Source organism: Scatophagus argus, chromosome 6 (assembly GCF_020382885.2).
Source record: "Scatophagus argus isolate fScaArg1 chromosome 6, fScaArg1.pri, whole genome shotgun sequence".
Classification (NCBI taxonomy): Eukaryota; Metazoa; Chordata; class Actinopteri; family Scatophagidae; genus Scatophagus; species Scatophagus argus.
The window spans coordinates 20,017,607-20,033,275 of NC_058498.1; the positions used below are offsets into that span (position 1 = coordinate 20,017,607).

The 15,669-nt window shown below is 43.5% G+C and overlaps 2 protein-coding genes and 1 long non-coding RNA gene across 5 annotated transcripts in view; 1 reads left to right on the plus strand and 2 right to left on the minus strand.

Moving 5' to 3' along the window:
- On the minus strand, nucleotides 1-3,826 carry cbr4 (carbonyl reductase 4). Of its 2 annotated transcripts, none has more exons than XM_046392804.1 (6): nucleotides 3,283-3,826; nucleotides 2,904-3,052; nucleotides 2,433-2,553; nucleotides 2,170-2,306; nucleotides 1,445-1,579; nucleotides 1-1,318 (listed from the first exon to the last, which is right to left on the minus strand). In XM_046392804.1, the coding sequence occupies exons 2-6, from the start codon at nucleotides 3,046-3,048 to the stop codon at nucleotides 1,140-1,142; spliced, it is 717 nt and encodes a 238-aa protein (XP_046248760.1). In that variant the 5' UTR covers nucleotides 3,049-3,052; nucleotides 3,283-3,826; the 3' UTR covers nucleotides 1-1,139. The 2 variants fall into 2 exon arrangements, with proteins under 2 accessions (XP_046248760.1, XP_046248757.1); XM_046392801.1 differs by having other exon boundaries at nucleotides 2,886-3,052.
- LOC124061191 lies at nucleotides 3,430-4,159 on the plus strand. The gene is made up of 2 exons (XR_006843694.1): nucleotides 3,430-3,567; nucleotides 3,825-4,159. It is a non-coding gene; the product is annotated as an uncharacterized LOC124061191 (long non-coding RNA).
- Nucleotides 4,160-5,517: 1,358 nt separating this feature from the next.
- sh3rf1 (SH3 domain containing ring finger 1) overlaps nucleotides 5,518-15,669 on the minus strand; it is a 29,518-nt gene continuing 19,366 nt past the window's right edge. For both annotated transcript variants that reach the window (XM_046390911.1, XM_046390910.1), the window contains 7 exons: nucleotides 12,811-12,921; nucleotides 11,112-11,239; nucleotides 10,168-10,338; nucleotides 9,576-9,853; nucleotides 9,179-9,492; nucleotides 8,400-8,743; nucleotides 5,518-8,252 (listed from right to left, as the gene is read on the minus strand). In XM_046390911.1, the coding sequence (XP_046246867.1) occupies nucleotides 8,084-8,252; nucleotides 8,400-8,743; nucleotides 9,179-9,492; nucleotides 9,576-9,853; nucleotides 10,168-10,338; nucleotides 11,112-11,239; nucleotides 12,811-12,921 (1,515 nt within the window). In that variant the 3' untranslated portion in view covers nucleotides 5,518-8,083. The remainder of the gene's footprint in view (nucleotides 8,253-8,399; nucleotides 8,744-9,178; nucleotides 9,493-9,575; nucleotides 9,854-10,167; nucleotides 10,339-11,111; nucleotides 11,240-12,810; nucleotides 12,922-15,669) is intronic.

Here is a 15,669-nt window from a genome sequence, read left to right on the forward strand (position 1 = left end):
GACAGCGTGAGATGTTTTTATAGACTGGCAGGCTCTTCCTAAAAAAAATAAGAGAATGCCAAAAAACACACTATCAGTCACAGTGGAAATACCATTCATGCTAAGAATGCTAATCTGAGTACTGTACAATGTAGGTCAGTCTTTTAAAAGAAAATACAACATTTAGGATACATAAAAGGAACAGAAAGAGAGAGTAAGCTGCTTGTTTAAAGTTGGTTATTACACTCAGAAGGACGGTAACAGCATGTTTTAATGGCAGGAACAAGCAATGTGGCATTTCAAGATCTCATCACTGAGCATGACACTCACCTCCAACCCAATCCATCCGCACTACAGGTCCAGAGCTGTAACCAGACACTCAAAACATTCCCAGAGCTAAAAATACCCCCTCCCACCTCCACCACTACATCTAATTTCCTCCAGCTGCAACACAGCGTGCCTGGCCCCTCGACAGGCCCCCCCAGAGGTGGGCTCAGGGGGCTGCTGGTGGAGGGGAAACATGTGGCGGCTGCGAGGGGGTCTCCCAGGGGAGGTGGGGAACAAAACCTGAGCGGGTGCTTTACAGTCATGGAAAAAAGACCAACAGAGTTCAATCTACTGATCAAATTTAAGACCTCAGGGCACAGAGGTCTGGACTGGGCCAGACATTCTGGAGTCAACAGCGTTAGTCACGAACACACACACACACACACACATCAAGCCACGCCTACTGTGGCTGGACAGAGTGACTCAGCAGAAAGCCAGAGCAGCAGGTCAGTGATCCTCTGAAACGTGGATTTGTGTCTGCTATGCCATCAACAAGTAAACTGCCTTGTTACAAACTCGTGCAAAGATTTTGCTTACTCTTTGTGTTAAGCAGTAAAAAAAATACATCAGTGTATATCCAATCTCACGCTGCATTCAGCAACATTTGACTTTCAGCCATGTAGTCTTCTGAAGTGTAACATTTTAACCTGTCAGATACTCCTCAGCCGTGAGCACCAGGGGGCCCTCTGTCCCTTTGTCTTATTCTTGAGCCACTTCCTGTAAGGTCTACAGCTTTATGCCTTACACAAGACATAAGGGAAAAGTGAGGTTTTCACCTGCCCTGATACCATTGTTCTGAGCGGTCAGATAACTCCAGAAGAAGGCCCAATTCCCTACATGGCCAGCTGCAGTCCTCCATCCACCACCAGCACCTGTCCTGTGACATAGGAAGACTCCAAAAGGAAGAGGACAGCCTTCGCCACTTCCTCTGGCTCACCAAATCTCCCCAGTGGGATGGAGCGCACCCCGTCCTCCTCCTTCAGCCCCGCGGTCATGTCAGTTCGGATGAAACCTGGAAGCAAAACAGGGTGGGGACATGAGCCAAGCTCGGTACTGCAGCAAGGACAAATAAGGTCACAGAAACTGAGACAGAAGAAAGAAGCCAGAGCAGGTGCTGAGAGGAGAGGTCGCACTGTACCTGGAGCCAGCAGGTTCACTCTGATACCACGTGAAGCAACTTCTTTAGCCAAAGAGCGTGTGAAGCCTTCTAGACCAGCTTTACTGGCACTGTAGGCACACTGACCAGCATTCCCTTTCAGGCCCACAACAGAACCTACAAAACCATTAGGATAAAACTATTATGCTTAAAGGATGATTGTAGTGTTTTAGCCCAATTAATACAAATAACTAATTACTTACATTAGCTGAAATAAAAGCATACTTTGGTATTTAAAAGCTTACCAAGTCTTCCTACTTTCAGACACAGATTTTAATGCATTTCTCTATGCTAATAAAAATCAGTTGAAGTGCTGATACCATGACTGAGAAAAAAAAAATCACATTCACCATTTGTCATCCTGGTTTGGTTTCCTTAGAACATATTATGCTTATGCAGAGCTGTTTAGCTGTCACCGTGTAATCGACTCCTTGGCTGAAGGCACATTACCATGTGACAATAATGTACCTCACAAAAGAAATCTTCAGAACTATCCCCATTTATGATCTAAAAACATATGGCATGCTTATTACGAAAATATTACATGGGATAAAGCAAGCAAAAGAAGTACATGTGAAAGATACCACTATGGGTCTTTAATGAACACTTTAAAACATGAGTGAATTTGAAGTAACAATGATGGACACTGCCATCTAGTGACCGAACTGAAAACATAGCAGTAATCACAGAGGCCTCTGGATTCATACCTATGTTAACAATGGCAGCTCCCTGTGTGTGCAACATGCTGCGCAGTGCAGCCCTACAGGTCAACATGGTGCCCAGCAGGTTGGTATGAAGCAGAGCCACCATGTCCTCCTGTTTAGTCCTCAGTAACAGAGCATCCCTAAACAAACACACACACAGTAATACTGCAGGTCAGCCATCAAGTGTTCGTGACAACATGTAAATGCCCCTATGAATAAAATACAGCAAAGCAGCAGCAGAGGATCCCACTCAGGTGCCTGCTCACCTGTTGATGCCAGCTGCATTCACAAGATAAGAGATGTTTCCACAGGTCTTCTGGATCCTCTCAAAGGTTTTCTGCACCTCCTGCTCTTGAGAGACATCACAGCTGAGGGCCACATGGTCAGCTGCAGAGCAGGAACAGAAGCACTGTGAGGAAGTTGATGCTTACAGGACAGCAGTCAGCCATGTAAGAGCTGTGGGTAACTTAGGTCTGCATTTCTTCTATTTTATAGCACCAAAGCACAGGATCAGGTTCTGTGTGTTTGCATGTACATGGAACAGACAGGAAACTGGCTGATAGCATCAAGTTTCTTCAAAAATTAACCATTTATTTAATTTTGTCTGGCTTCTTCTGAAAGAAAACAATTCGCAGTGGGATCAACCTGGGCAGAGGATGTTGCTTGCATTGTCCAAGACACACAGCAACAGAACCGGACGTGCTCGACTCAAAGAGTACCTGACACATTTAATGTACCTCCCTGTAGAGATGCCACGGCGGAGCGGGCAGCGTCTTCGTTCCTGGAGACCACAGCCAGCCTGCAGCCCCTCTCTGCCAGCAGGCGGGACACAGCCTTCCCAACGCCCCTGGAGCCCCCACACACCACTGCGAGTCTGGACATGGCACTGCAGGACAGACGGACACATCACCACAGGACTACACAAGTGTACTTAGAGCCAGTAATACCATACAAAAATTAAGTCACCACTGCGTTATGTAGGCTACTATGTAAATGAGTGATGACAGCTAACACTTTAGGGTCACCGCTAATATTATAGACAGTATAATATTAGCGGTTTTCATGCTAGATAACTATGATTGTATCACAAGGTTTATAGAGACAGCTGCAACTTACCTTGTGTACGACTCTTATTTTCCGTCAGACAAAACTTATTCGACTTCAAATATGTTTATTGACTGAAAAAGGACGTGGTTTCATGGACGTCGCCATGTTTGTTCTCAGTGTTGTTGCGTTGCTCGTCATTGGTCGATAGATGGCGCAGTGGACACGGCACACACAGTTCAGGCTTGTTTTCATCCAGCAGTGTCTTTTATACGTTATTTCTTTGCATATTTGTTTGCAGTTGACACTTTGTGAAAGAAAACACAGCTCAACTAACAAATTATTGGAACTGCAGAGGTAATGGGCATGACGACAGGGAAAGCATTTTTTGTATTACTGCTGTTGGAAGTCTTTAGTGAGCATGTAAGTATTCATATGATGTCTTCAATATGGAGGCTAATATAAATTCTAGGAATACTTTCACATGAATAATTACTGTTGTCTCTGAGTTGACTTTCAGAATATTAGCTGTATTGATAGATTAGAGTGGTCCTTACCCCGCACCCTGAAACAGCTCACTGATTGTTAATTGCAGTCATTCGTTTTCCTTTTAGCTTCACGTATCATTGTTCCCCAAGGAAACATCTTTTACTGGGGAAGCAAAGCTGTCACTGGAGTACAAAAAACGTGAGTAATGCTGAGAGTGGGTGGCCATGGCCCACACCTGGACCGTCCATCAGACCAAGACATTGTGCAGGATTGATTTGCTGAGGTTAAATCACATTGACAAGCTGTGCCTGGAGCAGACCTGTGACACTGAGCCTTGCAGCATGGATCACAACCACGCTGCAGCAGAAAAACACATTTTATAATTTCCTTAAAATGTTATTTCTCTGTGCCACAATGTCTATTAATAAACCTTGTCTGTGTGTCAGAGAGAGAAACAGAACTTGATTTGTATTCAGATCACCTTCCTGCACCGAGACGTTATTCTCCTCTTTCACACTTTGGTGCTCTAATGATACTTTCCACCAGAACCCTGTTCTGCTGTGTCTCTCACACACATCTGTAACACAGTACATGCATGTGCACTCTCACAGTATTTCGTGCCTTCGGGGCATGTGCACACATTCAGTGTTCAGCGCATGACAAAAAGCATTGTTTTCATGGTGACTTCTCTTATTTTGGGGGTATTTTTTTTAGATGAAAAAAAAGCAAAACAAAAAATCTTCTTATCACCATAACTGAGCCACCTAAAACCCCAGTTACTGGTATCTTAGTTTTTGGTTCTAGTAATGCAGTGAGGGCATTTTCTTTAACATGCTCATTGTGAAATCTCTTTGTATACCAATGCAAACAGAAGTATATTTGAGGAAGCTAAATACCTGATCTGCAGTAAACGGTTCAAGAAGGACTTGACTGGCACTCCCTTCGCAGAGTGACTTGAACTGGCTGACACACCCTGTGGTTGAACATTATCAAGAAATTCATGACCTCAAGGCTCAGTTCCCAGACTCTTGACAACCCTTGCAGCTACGAATGTTGACTTTTAGCTGAACTCTGTGCACACTGCTGTTCCTTTATTTACTCAAATTCAAATATCCACACTAATCAACCCACAATTCTGTCAGACATAACTGACGACTAACCACTTCAGCATTTGTAAGTCATCAACCAGAGTAAAATGTAAAAGGGACAAAAAAAACCCCAAAAAACGGAAAGATGTGATGAAGTCACCCAGTCTGGTTTAAATATAGAACATACCCTTAGCTCAGTATAGTCTTGTGCTCATACAGTGCAACCACTTCTGTCCATGGTAACCCATCCTCTGCAGGGAAATGTGTGCAGCACACTGACCCCTCTGGGTGCTTGTCAGTTCCTGTCAGTGTTTACCAGCTGTGCATACTGGGAAGGCTCACCTCCCTGCTGTAATTCACAGGAGGAGCTCCTCTAGAGCAAGCCTCACCCCCGGAGACATTAATGACCACATGTACCGTGACTTATTCCAGATACTTTAAATTAGGAACAACTGTCTTTTTCCTGTTAATTCATCATGTGCATGAACTTTCTGTTCATCTCAGAAACTGTGAATCGTAGGCCGTCGCAGTTTTGCTATGGAGAAAAAGAGCAAGGTGAGGACAACAGCGCTCAGTCCTGTCAACAGCGGTCTCTGTCTTTGACAATACTCCCGGTTGGACAGTTCTGCCCTGCCAGCAAGTGACAGCAGAACATAAACCCACTGGAGAAAGCAGAGGGAAAGAGAACACTGCATTACTGTCAAGACACAACGAATAAGCCTGAGGAAAATATGGAAACCATTAGCTTTTATTGTTATAGAGATTTTTACAAAATGTGCTATTCCCTCAAATACTTCAGAATATTTTTTTCACATAACAGACTTGTGCGAAATAACTGATTTCAGTTTCACCTTTTTCAGACATACAAACTAACTACAGACAAAAAAAAAAAAAAAAAAATCAAGTAAGAAGTCACCTCGACTTGAGGAAAATCTGTTAAGTTGAAACAAGCAAACTTGCGTTGCCATGTGTTCCTATAAATGAAAATATAGTTTTGAAACTTTTATAAAAGAAATGCTTTATGTTTTGAGAAATGTGCAGCCTGTGCATGAACAAAATGTATGAGAAGTCAGTATGATTAGAATGTGTGTTGGAGTAAGTCTCGTGTATATTAAAGGCTTACCAGTGAAATGAAAAGACACTCAGAGGAAGAGCTTAGCGCCTTAGTGCCTGAGGTTGGTGTGGTGATTGCCAAGACAACAATGTGACATATCAGATTAATTCTACACAATTACCAATTCAGACAGACAAAAAAAAAGGCCCTAACAGTGTTTTGTACCATCGTTTTCCACACACTCTTCAAATTTCAAACAAACTACAATAGATTCCAGCAGTCAGTTACACAGTGGTCCCCCTCAATCAAGAAAATACTCCCCCCCCCCCGAAAAAAACAAATAAAAAACTAAACTGGGTCCAACTCAGTCAGTAAACTCATTCTTAAAGCCAAATTTGGCACGATTCCGTTACTGCCTCGACTGTATCGTATTTAAATATCCCCTCAGACCTCACAGGACAGCAATGTTGCAGGGTCCACACTGAGGCAGTCGGTCTATGATTTTACCTCACAATACTTTTACTCGGGAGAATTTCATTCATTTATCCAATGTGTCATTTATCCAACACACTAGGACAAAAGGAATGAAGTGTTGAAATATTTGATCTGATGAAAGAAACTTGTCCAAATATTAACTCTAAAACCACCTATTCTTTATGTTCAAGCACCAAAACTATGACCAAATCTCCAATCACAAAGAAAGCTGACAGTCATTCAAGTCAATACAACACTTAACAATAAACACTCTGCAGAGCTGTAATGTATAACAAAAACCCAACCCGCAAAAAAAAAAGGACAAAAATCAAGGGGGTCAAATTGATCGCAATAAAACCTTACCTTTCGAGGTTACATTACACCACACATCTCTTCCTGTGGAGTGATAAAATGATATGTTACCTTAGGCAAACATTCTGTGCTTTAGCTAGCTGCGTTTTTATTGCCACAAGTCACATTAGGAATGAGTTATAGTGTACAAAGATCCTCCTGGAGGGTGACTGTGGTCCTGTGTGCCTTACTGCGTGTCCAGGTTAGTTACACAACAGACCCCCTAAGAGCAGCAGGTGTCAGCCTCTGTGGAATTTATAACAAACACAAATCTACACTGAAGAGAATCTGTTGTGCACTGTTACTGAAATGTTATGTCACTCTTGTGATGCAGAGCTATGTCTGGGTTTGGCTACTGTCGAGGGCTTAGGAGAGAAGTTACTCTGGTCAGTAAATACAAAGAAGGTACAAAGTAAGCGACATTTGACTGCAAAGTCTATCCTGGAGTGTGTTTTCCATATTTTAAAAAGGCATAACCAAACAGTCCTGCAACACATCCATCACCAGTTTGTCTACTGCAGAAGGCTTTGCTGATCACATGCAAATATTTTATCATGGCAGGCAACACTCCTTAGCACTTCAGCTTCAGCCACACCAGGACCAAAACTTGGGAGGCCTGTGATGAGCCCAAAGAGAACCTTTATGATGTGCAATGTCCACTTGGCAGTGACCTGTAGCTCGAGTGCTCGAATGTGCAATACAGCAGATCTCTCGTCTGATCCTCGCGTTACAGCAATGCCTGCCTAGATCTGCAGAAGTATACTTTTTCCTACTACACAGCACAAGTGATGGTGACAGCGCTCATTAGTTCTGGCCTACTGCATTGGATATACCTACTCCTATCTGTCGACAGTCTGAAAGAATGGTAAAACTTATATCATCAGTCAAAGGGAGGAAAGTATAACTGATGTGTTATGATGTAGCATAAGGCATGTGCCAGCTTAACCCCTTAATGTGTTGCACTACAAAAAGGCCAATCTATGAAATAAGTTAAAATGTGTAATATATCTATATCAACAGTTCATATTGGTTGATTTAGGACTAATCATCTTTGTGTCCTTATGTACAATAAAGTGAGGAACAGTACAAGGCACACATTTAACAGTTGAATTGTTACAAAGATATAAATAACCAACAAAAATGAAAAGTTCATGAGTAGTGTGCTCTCCTCTAACTCTGTCCACTGTGCTTTTAATGACAACATATTACGTTCATCTCTACAGCTCTTTCTCATGTGCCTCTAGTGTCCTTGTTTAGTGACCAGAGCCACAGTGGTCCTCCAAGGTGTTTAAGTGTCACTAAGATGGTCCTGTCCCGGCAACCTAGCAAGCACTGAGCCATTTGGTTTGTGAGGTGACACACTGTAGCAAGGCCGGCGGCAGTCAGCTGAGTCGCTGGGTGGCGGCGATTGTCTATTTTATATGCTGTCTACAAAGCTGCCGGGGAACAGCCCGGTCCGGCCGTTCCTCTGCAGTGTGCCTTTGAACCAGCCATCCTCCCTCTTTCTGTGAACAAACACAATGTCGCCCTCCTTAAGTTCCAGCTCGGCCTCGCTCTGGGGAGGATATGATACCACCACCCTGTACCTGGGGAGGACAGCCAGAGACACAGTCAGTGACTAATACATGCTGCAACAATGACGAGTGATAAGTCATGACACCTGTAATATAGTGTTACACTTTCTACACACAGGACAGATCACACACAAGGCTGCCTTATAGAGGACAGTGTACCTCTCACATATGATTGGCCGTGCGTCATGCTGTTGAGACAAGAGAGAGGAGCACGGCTGGCGAGGAGGAGGAGCGATAGGCGCACACCCGTCAAGGGGACTGCTCTTCCGATGGGAGGACTCTGGGGCCGAGGAGGATGATGATGATGAAGAGGGAGAAGCGACAGCAGGTTCAGGCTCGAGGCAGCTGACGGAGTTGGAGGAAGGGGAGGATTCAGGGCCCACTGCGCCATGCAGTACCTCTCCAGTAGCAGCCTGCTCCGCCTCAAGGGTAGGAGAGGAGGGTGGTGAAGGACGAGACTTCTTCTTATTGGACAACAGCTTCAGAAGACTCTTCTTTTCTCTCTGCAGCAACAACAGCAACATTTTTTTTTTGTTGTTGTTAGAGATCTACAACAACTTCTGTGCTACTGAGGCACAAGTAATTTTCACATATCTCAGACAGGTGTACACTAGTGCCTGGATGTTTCTTAAACAATAACACGCAAATGTGGTAGGAGAGATTCCTATTAGCACCGACTTATGTTAATGTGTAGGTTAGAAGTGGGAAACATCATGATCACTGTCTGTTTGAAGACAGGACAAACATGTAATATAATAAGCTCCTATTGTTGATCTGGTGAATCCTCTCAGTGTGATTAGCATTCTAACAAATACCATCAGGGATCTCAGAAACCCACAACCACTACAAGGCATTTCAATCTTCTGGCAAGTTAGCTAGGAACAGAAGACAGCTGAAAGCAGCAACAGTGACGGATAATTACATAAAGATAATCCAACCTTGATGTCCTTGTCCAGTCTACAAGCCAGAGCCATGCTGTTTGATGCAGGATTGAGAGCAGATGTGTTCACAGGGCCGACAGTGAGGACAGGTACAGGTCTCAAAGCATCACCGTCCAAGGATGCAGCGCTGACATTGGGAGGGGTCAGAGAGGCAGCTGCACAGCCCATTGCGACTCCAGCCCGGGTGCAGCCTTGGGCAGGACTGGAGGAAGGCTGCGGGCACACTGCGAGGTGTGGGAGATAGGTGGCTGATGTTGCAGACTGGATGGGTGTCACTGCTGCTGTGGGCCGGTCCTGACTGTGACATGCAGCTGCAAAAGGGATATGGAACAATATTAAACACCTAAAAAAGCCCCTTCCTACAATCCATGTCCATTTTCCTCAGTAAATTTACCTGTCCTGACCGCATTGCGAGCCTGATTCACAGTCATCTGGGAGTTGACATGCAAAGGGACTTTTGGCTGTTGACCTGTGGCCGTCTGAGCTGCTGTTACCACAGCGGCAGACTGGGAGTTAGCAGGTACAGCACTGGAGCACACGGTGAGGGGTTTGTTGAAATCTGGAACAATGGCCCCAAGCGGAGCAGATGAGGGGCTGACGATGGTGATGCCTCTGCCAGCCTGAGTGCACAGACTCATGGGCACTTTGGGCTGGGCGTTCCCTGGTGCTGTCCTGAGGGAAGAGGACATGGAAAGGGTTTAACAACTTGCCGCCTGAGGTAGCAGGAAAACATTAGAACAACACAATGCTTTTATACACCATCAAATGTATCATGTTGTCACTTTTCAAAGGTGCACATATAACTTTTTCGAGGTTATATTTTTTGCTCTTCTTCCCAAACTACAAGAATATTTCAAATATACATATTTTTATACAAGTGCTCTTAAAAATCACAAACAGGTGGGATTATTAACTGATGAAGCCTAGCATGTGAGTGTACAGTATGCTGACAGTAACAAATGACTGTCTGCGAATTAATGACTGACCTGCTGACTGGGCTCATGTAGTTCCCCGGAAAGACTCCAATCTTGCCAGTGTGCATGGAGGTGCCCTTGAACCAGCCGTCCTGACAGCGTTCCAGCACCAGAAACATCTCTCCCTTCCTTAGTTCCAGCTCATCCTCTTTACGAGGAGTATAGGGAAACATGGCCACATAGCTGGATGCAGAACAAACAGAAAATGAAGAGAAGGAATTTAACAAAGTAGACCCACGCCGACACTAAGCTAGCAGGGAGCTAAAAAGGTGCTAACATGGCAGATTTTCTGGCTTATGGACATAAAAGCAGTTTAACATTTTGTACGGTGTGCCATTTGTTGTGGCTTTATCCTGCTGAACTGCTGTACATCTGGCACCCTCTCCTCTGAGACCCTCTGACCCAGAGAAAATCAGCACTGGAGGACAGAACAATTTGCAGGTCATCTCTCTACAGCAGTGCAAGAACAGGCCTGGAACGGCAGCCAGGAACATAGGAGTATATGGATGTTTTCAATATGATTTTAATGTTGTCAGGCAGCGAGGGAACATAAACGCCTCAGAGTCTGACATGCATGCACAAGTAGACAGATGACAGCACGAAGAGCAGCCATAACTGTATCTAACTCTCATCAGGTGTGTGGTGTCTAGGAGGAGTAATGAGAGTAAAGGTGAGGGGGTCAGAAGTCAGGGGTGAAACAGTTGATCTTCAATGGGACCCAGGAGACTGTCATCCACAGGTTTTGACCCCTTCACCTGTGCACATGCTCACAGTTTGCAGCGTAACGCTGACAGCTGGGGGGGCGGTGTTGGGTCACAGACGGGCAAAGACTTCCCCCTCTGAACTGAGCATTTGCATTAAAGCCCTGGGCCATCAGTGCACAAACCGATTCTGACATTTCACTGCACATTTAAGAAAACTGCATATTTTTGTGTGGGACTGTTTTTATAACTCACACTGTGGGTCTTTGTCTCCCACTTTGGTCACTTATGCTGGGGGAGGGTCTTTGTCCAGCAGCCAATGAATATGCTGCTCCGTCAATGGAGGACTGTGGGGGAGGAGGTGGGGGCGGTGGGAGAGCATCCTGTAAAAAAAAATAAAATAAAAAAATAAAATAGAATATCATATTAGCAGTTATATAGGATCAACATCTAATGACAGTTTCACAACAATTCATCTGTCACTCCCTCTCGGTGTGAAGCAGAAAGACAAAAACAAGCAACAGGAGACTTAAAAAAAAACAGACTATGTGTTGCGTAAGTTGAGAAACCAGTTTGTTTATGAGCAACAGAGAGGGAAAGAGAATGAGAGATCATCTGTCATCTGGGACATTCCCTCCAGTTTGCCGACAATAAGGGAGAGCCTGGTTTGGCAAACATTATAGTCTTGTCCCAGACTTCCCCTTGCAACTGAGAATTTCCTATTCTGCTTGTTTGTTTGTTGCTAGGAGACCACATAGCTATACTCCACTGCAGTATTTAATTGGGACCATATGAAATGAAAAACATGTCTGTAGACACACTTCAGAGCAACCCTCAAACCAAGCATGAGTGGATTCATCTTGACTCACTTGTTTTCCCTTGTTGATGGTCTGTAATGTCAGAGACTCAAGTCTTTGCCTAGGAGCTAATGATCTCAGCATGCTTTGAGAAGAGAAGAACGTTTTGTCTTTTGACTGCTGCCAGAGTGCAGGATTCAAATTAAGTCACCAGCCTGTTATGTCAACATAAAGCAACACTTTTAGAAGTTGTGAAAGCCCAAATAGTGTGTTAGAATGATGGCGAAGACAACTCTTGCACCTAGGAACAGGATCAGTCCTCCCAAACTCACCACTGCCGGCACTGAGCAGCAGAGTAATAGCTTTCATGACACAATGGCGGAGCAGTGTGGCACTCAGACAGCCCTGTGGTATGTGTACAGGCCTATGAGTACGAGTGTGAGTGTGTCACTGCGTTTCGGTTCACTGCTGACGCTTGAGCTGAGATAATTAGGTTGCCTGCGGGATAGAGAAATCATCTGTACAAAAACATCACGTTGTGTTCCCAAGTGAAGCGGAGAGCTCAACCTTTTGTGTACACATTCCTGCTCATTCAAAAGCTCCACATGCCAGTGCATACACATAGACAGACAGGAAGTATGCCTGCTGTTCTGTGTGGGCTGAAGGGATTTCTTGACATTTTTAGTGGTACCGATTCCCCCCCCCCCAGCAGAAACAAGTTCATTTCTGCTTAACAGATTCATCCATATTGCTATCTTGGAGTTTGTCGACAAATCGTGAAATATTAAAGCTACAGTATGTCTTTCATGAGAATGTCCTAATTAACCTGTTTCAAATTCATGTTTTCAGGGGTTTTGAAGTTTTGAAGGGAACATTGCTATATGCACTGGTTAATTTAAGCATATGTTTACTTACCATTTTGTAATGTATACATTACAAAATATGTGAAAATTGTCTCGCAAAAAGACGTACAGTGAAAATAATAAGGCATTTTCTTTGGCCATAGTAAAATGCCATACACTGGATCTGTGTAGTACTCCAGAAATAGCAGTAGACTAACTATGAATCCATTATTACTATCATGTTTAACAGTTGTGTTGACTTTTTGTGCCTCTGGCCTGGCGTTTGATTTAAGAACTGTAGCAAATTCCACCTACCACAGGGATAGAAGTGTAGCTCGCCTCCGAGGGAAATGTGAAGACCGTTGCTGTAGTAACAGGACTACTAGGGGGTGGGGTCACAATTAGTCCAGTTGTGCAAATGTGTACCTGTCAACAAAAGCAAAATGTGGATCATCAAATATAACACAATGAATCCACTGCAGAGGGCAAGCTTCACTCAATCATGAAGCATAAAAATGTGCTAAAAATAATCACCCTCTCTCCTGCCACACTGTATGTAAATGACTCTCACAAACCAGTGACACACACATGTGGCATTGTATACAGGTCACTTAGCCATAACCACAATCGTGGTCTGATGATCTGATTGGCCAATGAAAAACAGGTGACCACCCAGCAGGATATTTGACTGGGCACGCAAAGAGAAGTGGCTTCTCCCACCAGTCATCCTCGTGAGTCATGGTGGTGTCCTGGTAACAAGGCCATACTGTTGGACACACAATGTCTCCCTGTAGCCTGTAGTCTGTCTCCACACATGACTGCTCCACACAGAGCCGCCTCTTAAGGTGAACCTTTCAGAGAGCTGCCTCTGCCTCAGATTCAGTCTTCACTGCTCCCTATTGTTCACGGGGTGTGCCAAGAGAGAGCAAAATGTAGAGGTGTGCTCAAAGGTGACACTGTTTGTGAAATGACTGCCTGGAAAAAATAAATAACACTAAATAACAGGGCAGGTGGATTATGTTAATTTCAATAAATACATTTCTTTGAGAATTTAGGTAGAATGCCATCGACAGCAGATTGTTTTCAGTCATGGACTATTTTTCATCGCCTTATTCTATTGTTAGATAAGAGGCGTGTTCATTTCCAAGACGGGGACTACTCAGCCCCCTAGGCAACTGGGGCTTACCTTTGTTGTTTTTTTGTCTGGATACTGGAGACAAGATGAGTAGAAGTGAAGGGAGGAAGACGAGAGGAAGAGAGGCTGTGCACACAGCGCCCAGAGAGTCTCTATTGTGTTTTTATTAAACACAGTGATTTCTAAATCAAATGTGTTGTTTGCCCTGTGGTCTCTGGGGAGGATCAGTTTTTAGGCGCAAATATATGATTCTTTTATCCTAAAAAGTATCCTGATAATGATTTGTGAGAAATGTCTGCAGTCTTTAAAAATGTGAGTACACCATCCACATGGATAGAAGTCTTTGATGGTACATAAATCTTATCTACATGAAAGGTTTGGTTTGAAAAAAAAAAGATCCTCAAAATCCACTTTACTGTCAACAGGCACTCTCCTTGTCTCGCTCTCACAAAAGAAGCACATAAACACACAGGCTGGAGATGAAAGATTGGGCTTAATAGGGAGTTTTGGAACATAGCATTTCAGAGTCTGCAGTATCCAGACAACACATAAAGTAAAACAAACAAAAGGGGAGAAAATAACAGACAAAATGAGCTCCCAGAAGCTCAAAGCGGGACAACAATGCAGATGCCGATATGAAATCTGTCTCAGAATCTTGTCACATCCTCTGCCCTTAAAAACATCTGCTTTTATATTGTCTAGTTAAAGAAAAGGGCAGCTATTGTGGAAGTATGTCAAACAAGATTTAAGATGAACAGAACAAGATAATAATTTTAAAACCCTGAGACAGATCAATTTTTCCTGATCAGACTTAATGCTTGTTCTCAAACAGAATCACTGACAGATGGTGAACAATTAATTAACTGCTATTTCATAGTTCTAAACATGAATGCACAATAATATGGGCATGTCACTGGCCAATAAAGACTGAAATACTGGCTTTCTGCCAATACGACAGACTGACAAGAACGATATTTAATGATATACACGCATCGCAAACTGCTGACTAGCAGTGGGCTATCTGACGTTTTTAGCTCATGGTCAATTTTGGAGGTGTCTACAATCTACTTTTCAGCCAAACTGTAGAGATCAAGACATTTAATGTCCTCTTACTTCTGTTACCCAACTTCACATGGCGTCATTGACCAGCTGATCCATGTTAGGTGAACAAACCAATGGAGTGATGTAGCCAACTAGATGGCAGTGCTGACTGGACAAAGTACTTCACATTGTTCTTCCTTAGGCGCAAACAAAGCAATGTAGTTACAGCTAGTAACACAGCGGATGAGAAGAGTGTGCCAAAACAAAACAGAACTATCACTGATACTTGCAATATTGCCTTTCCATTGTGAAAATGGGAGAAAGCCATAGACTATTTCAACTCTGACTGCAGTCTACAAAGAATTTCAAAAGTATTTAAAAATTATCACAATTCAGATGATGGATCATGCTCATGCAGATTCCCTTCCCTACCATTGACTAGGTGGTTTTCTTCTATCTATCACAATAAGAGTAGGCATAATCATATGTTATGATTATGTATAATATAATATATAATATGTTCAATTACAGGAGAGATTTGATGCTCTCTGCAATTAAACTGACAAAAAAGATGAGCACGCACACAAACACTCACTCTCACTCATATATACACATATATATATATATATATATATATATATACCTATATATGCGTATAGATAGATAGATAGATAGAAAAATCCAACATTGTGCATACCAAGGTCACTAGTAGTACTATCATTAGTTGCACATTTTAGTTTAAGTCATGGAAAGCCTCAGACAAAGACAAATCAGCAGGACACTTGTCTTGTAAATCTGCTTGTCTAGCACCAAGTCAAAGCAATCTCAAGTGGCTGGCAACCATAAAGCAGCTGCAAGTTCCTGTCATGTCGGGATTGGTGTGGAAACCTTGAGGGCTGCGCTGGAGTCGTTTTTGCAGACGAGTGGAGTCACGCATCCATGATTTCAAACGCTTGGATGGAGCAGTGGGCTGCTTGGTATGATGGGGGGAAAGGGGA

Bases quoted from the DNA above. Each gene is read 5' to 3' on its own strand.
- cbr4 (XM_046392801.1), bottom strand. From the start codon at position 3,048: ATGTCCAGACTCGCAGTGGTGTGTGGGGGCTCCAGGGGCGTTGGGAAG. The intron at 2,554-2,885 runs GTACTCTTTGAG...CCTGCTCTGCAG, and splicing joins AGGTACATTAAATGTGTCAG to CTGACCATGTGGCCCTCAGC. The intron at 2,307-2,432 runs GTGAGCAGGCAC...GTGTTTGTTTAG, and splicing joins AATGCAGCTGGCATCAACAG to GGATGCTCTGTTACTGAGGA.